The sequence below is a fragment of the Corylus avellana genome, chromosome ca8, assembly GCF_901000735.1.
Source record: "Corylus avellana chromosome ca8, CavTom2PMs-1.0".
Lineage (NCBI taxonomy): Eukaryota > Viridiplantae > Streptophyta > Magnoliopsida > Fagales > Betulaceae > Corylus > Corylus avellana.
In genome coordinates this window covers 16289280-16295860 of record NC_081548.1, presented here as the reverse complement: position 1 = coordinate 16295860, position 6581 = coordinate 16289280, and the positions used below count along the sequence as shown (strand labels likewise).

The 6581-nt window shown below is 37.1% G+C and overlaps 1 protein-coding gene across 1 annotated transcript; it reads right to left on the bottom strand.

Annotated features, from left to right (window-relative positions):
* Positions 1–481: 481 nt before the first annotated feature.
* Positions 482–6222, bottom strand: LOC132189475 (RNA-binding KH domain-containing protein PEPPER). The gene is made up of 6 exons (XM_059604221.1): positions 5706–6222; positions 4757–5015; positions 1850–1998; positions 1504–1764; positions 1010–1204; positions 482–893 (listed from the first exon to the last, which is right to left on the bottom strand). Exons 1-6 carry the CDS (start codon positions 6096–6098, stop codon positions 714–716), a joined length of 1437 nt encoding a protein of 478 aa, XP_059460204.1. The 5' UTR covers positions 6099–6222; the 3' UTR covers positions 482–713.
* Between the last annotated feature and the right edge of the window lie 359 nt (positions 6223–6581).

Here is a 6581-nt window from a genome sequence, read left to right as displayed (position 1 = left end):
AACAAATGAAACAAGAGGTCGCCGAAACACTCCCACAAAGTTGTGAGAGCCACCACCGAAAATATAATTAGTAGGTGGTTCCACCACCCCAATATGATCTTCTTATAAGCTCAAATCCATGTCTTATACTTAATTACCCTTGAATTTGAATTTAGGCCTGCAGTATTTTATGGAGTAGAATTCTAATTTTCTTAAGAAAAAACATAGACCAAATTTTTACAAAATGATTGATTTGATTATGAAATTTACTACAATGAATTTCAACAAAACCCGAAATCTGCCAGTATTTTATCATCCGCTAACTTAGTTAATCAAGCTTAAGTTATTAACATATGGCAGCACAGATTGGTCCCCTAGAACAACAGGAAATTGAACCTGGGCTAGACGGTCTCTCCCTCTCTCTCTCTCTCTACGAGTGCCTCTGCTTGTAGTGTTTGTTATTTATTTATTTTTATTTTTTTATAAAGAATGCAAAAAAACAAAAAACAAAAATCAATCTCAGGAATATAAAGAAAATTACTACTATCACATTACATTTGCTCTTTCCAAGCTTAGCCACCAGGAAATTACTAGCCAGATCATGACTGACTATTTCAAATAATTCAAAGCATAAACGACTTTTGGTGACTTTACACATACTACATTTGGAATGAAGTCTTCTCTAATTAGAATTAATTCCAAAGAAATCAGTCCACATGTAGAAATTTGCCCCTTCAAAGCCTGAAAGTACTGTAGCCTCCTAAACTGGAAGATCCATACCCACCATATGATTGTGATGAAAACGCCGATGACGGGTAAGATGTACTGCCCAACTGAGAGTATGAATACCTTAAACCAGTATCTATCCCACCATAGCTGCTTGTAACTGGTTCATTGTGAGAATTTATTGCTTCCTGCAAACATACAAATTGCATCATGTGTTTGAAATTAGCCTTTCCCCACGTCCACGGTTTAATAATTCAGGCAATAAATTCTTTTTTAAGCTTGAAATGTAAAGAAAAGTTCCTACCTGAATCATATGTTGAGCTGTCTGAACCTGTGATGAGGTCCCTTTAATTTCCACAGTGATTTCATCCGGTAGTCCCCTGCTCTCTTGCACACTTAACGTTGCTCCACTACTACGCCGAATGAGTGCAATATTAGACCCTTTAGGCCCAAGGATAGCATCGGCGTAAGACAGTGGGATTTGCATTGTTTGTGTAATCTGATTATAGGAAGCAATCAACAAAATAATGTTAGCAGAATTAGTAAACCATAAATTCTCAAAGGGTACAGGATCTAATCAATCTACAGCTCCTAAAATAAATAAAAAGAAGGTGAAATGGTCTGGCATTCTGGTCGGAACATAAATGTAAATATGATATGGCCTGGTGAGATTTGTCTTTTTCAAGTGGGAGCAAAATTATGTTCACACCAAGCAGTCGTTTGGACATAAAGGAGCTGTCTTATCACAAAGAATGAAATCTCAACTCAAATAATATAAGTAATATTTAACATATCAACCTGAGTAACAATAGGAGCACCAGCACGACCAAGTCCTGATGAACGTATTCCAGACATCATAGGATCGTGTCCATAGAGTGAAATTCCCGAAGGCAGGAGTTGAGACTCCAAATGAGTATCACGGTCAAGGTATAGAGAATCCCTCATTGTGGAGACTGAGTGAGGATAATCAGTAGCAACTGGAGTTTGAGAAGCAGTATGCTGTGATGACTTGTCAGGCCAGGTATCTACTATGCGATCTTGTGAGACAGGAGCAGCATACTGAAAATGAACATTGCAATGTAATTAAGATGCCAAAGTGCAAAGAACCATAAATTGTTACACATTTTATAAGAAACAAGCTTACACTCTTTTCAAAAAGAGGAAGAACACTATGATCAACCAAAAACTTCCTCAGGTGACCCACTACAGCTTCTAGACCATTGAGAACCTTTAAAGTTTCTCCCTGCAATTCCACAATCCTCTCATCTGCAGCAACATAGAGTGGCACCTCATCTGCCAAAGTATAATGTGCCTTGTTTAGAGATGAAAGAATAATTATTGCCATAAAGAAATTAGAAACAAATAACGGAAAATAATTTAGAGACATTAATTGCATCTGGTTACAAATAAACTCTAGGAATGTCTACGGAAGATAGTAAAACTCCTAGATTGTCAAGAGACTGGATGATGATTAATGCTTGTTTTCCAGCGTTTGACACACACATCCGGTAGTTTCCAGCTCATAGATGTATAGATATGGTTCATTCCTTTTGATATCACATAGAAGTATTTTCCTTACGCCATCTTATTAGTCACCAAAATATTTCTCCAAAAGATTTCTGTATCTACACCAATCATTCAACTTGAAAGATTGATCATTACAGTCCCTAGAGTCGCTCTCAGAATGTGACATGCACATTATCCTTTATCATATCTAAAAATGTGAATATATGTAGGAAGCAATGATATTTCCAAAATAGCTTCCATGATATTTGATGATATCCTATATGGAGATGCCGAGATACAACAGGAGACATAACAGATACATATCCGTAACCAAAAAAAACAATTTTTTTCATAGATACAGCTTGGTTACGGCATGATATGCCTGCAATAAAAAAGGGGTTTGAATGTAAATACGAGATAGATGTCTTCCAAAAGTTACAAGGTTCCAAAGTTCTAAGTTTTTTACAAAAATCAAATATGGATCATGAATCCTGTGTTCTTTTGTCATTCCTAGCTTCTAAAATGGTTTAATCGTTGATGTAAATTTCATGCCTTTTGATGTTTGGTGTTTGTTATTTATCTTTTAACCTAAAACCTAGCATAATTACAAATATTTTGTATAAATTAATTAATTAACATATCCTTGTTGTGAAGTATCTTAGATTTTCCAAAATTCATGTGTCGACATGTCTATATTATATTGTATATGTATGCCATATCAGTATTTAATAGATAAAAACATTTGATAGAACAAATCACAACATAAGTCCAAACCTTCATAAGGACATTAATAGAGTTGGAATTCATGAAATTGTCAAGGCCAATGCACAGTTCAATGATGGATTTCCACAGATCCTACGTATTGGAGGAGAATTCTATATCCACCTACTTTAGCCGTGTGAGAGATGATCTCGTCTTGCTTGAAGTGGATGAGGTGTATCTACAGAGAAATTAATGATCGTAGCTTTAAGGATTACAAGAGATCAATAGTGGATTTAAAGGCCTCTTCTTCAAAACACTTTACAAGTAGACAACCACCTATGTTTGTCTTCATATTTCAAGTTAACATGATTTTCTTGATCTTTTTCTTTTTTTCTAATTAGGTGTTTCTCTTGCATATTTCATGTGTGCTCGGGTTGCGCCCTTTCATTTTTAATAAAATTTTGATTACTTATAAAAAATTCTATATCTACCTATTCTTTTTTATTTTTCTTTTAAATAAAAGGAAAAAAATATGGGAATTCTACATCCAGGGCAATTTGGTACCAAGTCTACAGATTTAGGTCTTTGGTGCTGAAGCCAGAAGTTCTTAATCATTATCTAGCTTATTTTATTCTTGCTTGATCCTAGTTGGAATCACTCTTAACAAACTCACCAATAATTGTTTTTTATAAGTAATCGAAATATCATTAAAAAACACATAAAGTGCAACCCGAGTACACAATAAATACACCTAGCTAGAAAGAGGAAGAAGGTTAAGAAAATCATGAAAACCAAGCAAATTAGGATAGTTTAAAGCAGTTGCCCAATAGTAAAGAGTATTGAAGAAGAAAGACCTTAGTTTCACTACCGCCCTCTTGCGGTCTTCAAAACTCCTATCATTTCTTTCCCTCCAAAGGTACCACAAAAGACATGACTACCATCTTCCACAATACTGCACTTTGAGCACTGCCATTCAACCCTCTCCAACAAGAGAAAATGGCTACCACTCGTCTAGGCATTAACCCAAGTTAGCCCAACAACAGAAAAATAGCACTTCATAAAACAATAGCAATCTCAAAGTGGAGAAAATATGATCCACAGACTTCCCACACCTCTTGCACATGCAGCACCAATCAACCACAATAACATGCAGCTTCCTTGGGTTATCCATGGTGAAGATCTTCCCTAAGGCATCCGACCAAGCAAAAAAAGTTGTTCTCATTGGGACCTTATTCCACCAAAACCCACCAATAATTAGGCTTCCAAAACCTAAAAAACACCATGTATTTTTCACAAACAAGAACACCACCACATGATCCTATTTTTTCTTACTCTATTTCAAACCCAACATTCCATTTTTCTCACTAACCTCATTAATTTAAAAACAATAAAATCAAATCCCTTCAATTACCTGTATTATTCATTTTAAGCTCCTAAATTCCATATCAAAGGGTTGTCCTGTAACACCCCGCCCTAAATGATATGATATTATCCGCTTCAAGCTAAGCCCACACGGTTTCATTATTGGGTTTACCCCAAAAGGCCTCATACCATTTAGAGAGAGCATATTCCATATAAACACATTCTCTTTTCCCAGGCAATGTGGGACGTCACATGTCCTAATCACCATACCTCAATCTTGTACTAATTTATAACCAACGTCCACTCAGCTTAATTCTAGTTGAATAAATTGCAGAAATCCAGACTTGCAGACTATAGGGCAGTTCATGTGGAAGGGAAAAGAAAGCACGAACAGAAGAAATTTGGTTACTAAGAGCTAGTAATCTGTGCAAAAGCACAACGTCGATGTTAAGGAAAAAACACATGGAACATCAAAGCTTACCTCCTGACAATACTCTGACAGAAGCGCCAGTGCTCTCCTGTATAGATTTAATTAACGAGCCTTGTTTACCAATTAAATTAATAGCTTGTGTGGATGCCACCAGTAACCGGATTGAAGCAAATGGAACACCAGCAGCTCCAGATGCTTTAGAATCGCCCTCACTCTCAGATAATCCAGAGATCCGTTTGAAAATTCGTATGACAGCATCCATTGCAGGGGAAAGAGCTGCCTCTGGTTCTTCCTTTCCCGATATCAGCACCTAAGAACAATCAAATCAAAAGGAATTGTGTGAAAGAACGGCACAGTTAGATATTCTCACTTACTGCAACCGAGACATGCCAGTGCACACATATAATCTCACTTACTGCATGATAATTTGTTACACATCTTCTAATTGACCAATGTGTAAAGGGAAACAATAGACTCTCAAATCTGATCATTTTTATATTTCAAGAAGACCCAAGAAAACATAAACTTACCTCAAATAAAGTAAATTTTTGCTCATTCGAGCCAGATACAACAACCCGCTTTGTTATTTCATATTTCACTTTTATTAAACCACAACAAGCAATAACATAAGTTTCAGATAATAACAAGAAGAGGTAAGCGATTTCCTTTTTTATATATATAAGTAATTGGCCGAAGGGGAGGGTTGAACTAGGGACCTCCCTTCACGAGGTGCGGTTCCGCCGAACTCGTTGATATTACTCTTTTCTTAAATAATACAAAAAATAAAAATAAAAATAAAAAAGCAAGCTTCTATTCATAGGATTTTTAGTTGTTTTGGATTTCTTGTCCATTGGATCCTTTTCATTTTCACTCTCTCTACTCCACTACGTAAACAAGTAAAAAAATCAATTATTTCTGCTTTTAGTAGATTTTCTGAGCAACCAAACACGGAATTAAAGAAAACCCTAGAGCGAGAAAGAAAGAGAGTATAGGAACTCACAACGCGATCTGGAGTGCCGACGGCGCCGTCGAGGACGCGAATGCGGGCACGGGTCTCCTCGCACATCTTTTTGATGAGATCTCCCCTACGACCGATGATGCTACCGACCTTGAGGACCGGCACGATGAGCCGGAACACGCAGTCCCCGGGCCATCCCGGCCACCTTTTCTCCGCGGGGGAAGCTGAAGCCGGAGGCTCTGACGCGGGAGCTGACTCGGACTCGAGGTTATGAGCTGTTGGGTCGGGCTCTGTCGGGGCAGTGGCCGGGGTTTCGGTGCTTGTGGAAGAGGGTTCGGCTGCTGTGGTAGTGGTTGGGTCTTCGGATGGGAGAGTTTGCGGGTCGGATTCCGGGGCGTTGCCGGACCCATTCTCGCCGGCTTCGGGAATCGCCATGAGAGAGAGAGAGAGAGAAAGAGAGAATGCGAGAGCGGGAGTTAAATGTTCTACAGAGTTAGATTTTAGGTTTTAGTCTTTTAGAGAAGGAGAGAGGGAGAGAGCGCGCGAGGGGAGGAGAGGGAGAGGGTTTTATTGACGTTTTGGAAAATTATATTTAACAACAGTGGTTTTTTTTTTTTTTCCTAAGTAAAACAATTATTGATATTTTAGTCAAATGACCGAAATTTCCTCCCAAATTCCGTCTATAAAGTATAAACTATCATGCGAAAAATCACAAAATTGTTTTAATTATAACGTGAGACACTCTTTTTTTTTCATAAAAAATTATAATTATTTCACAAAATTAACATAACGGTCTCAATTAATTTTTACTTAAAAATAAAATAAAATCTAAAAATTATTTGAAGCCCTCGGAGGATAAAAATGTAATATGTATAATTTATCTTAATAGAATTATTATAAAAAAAAAAATGTATTTCT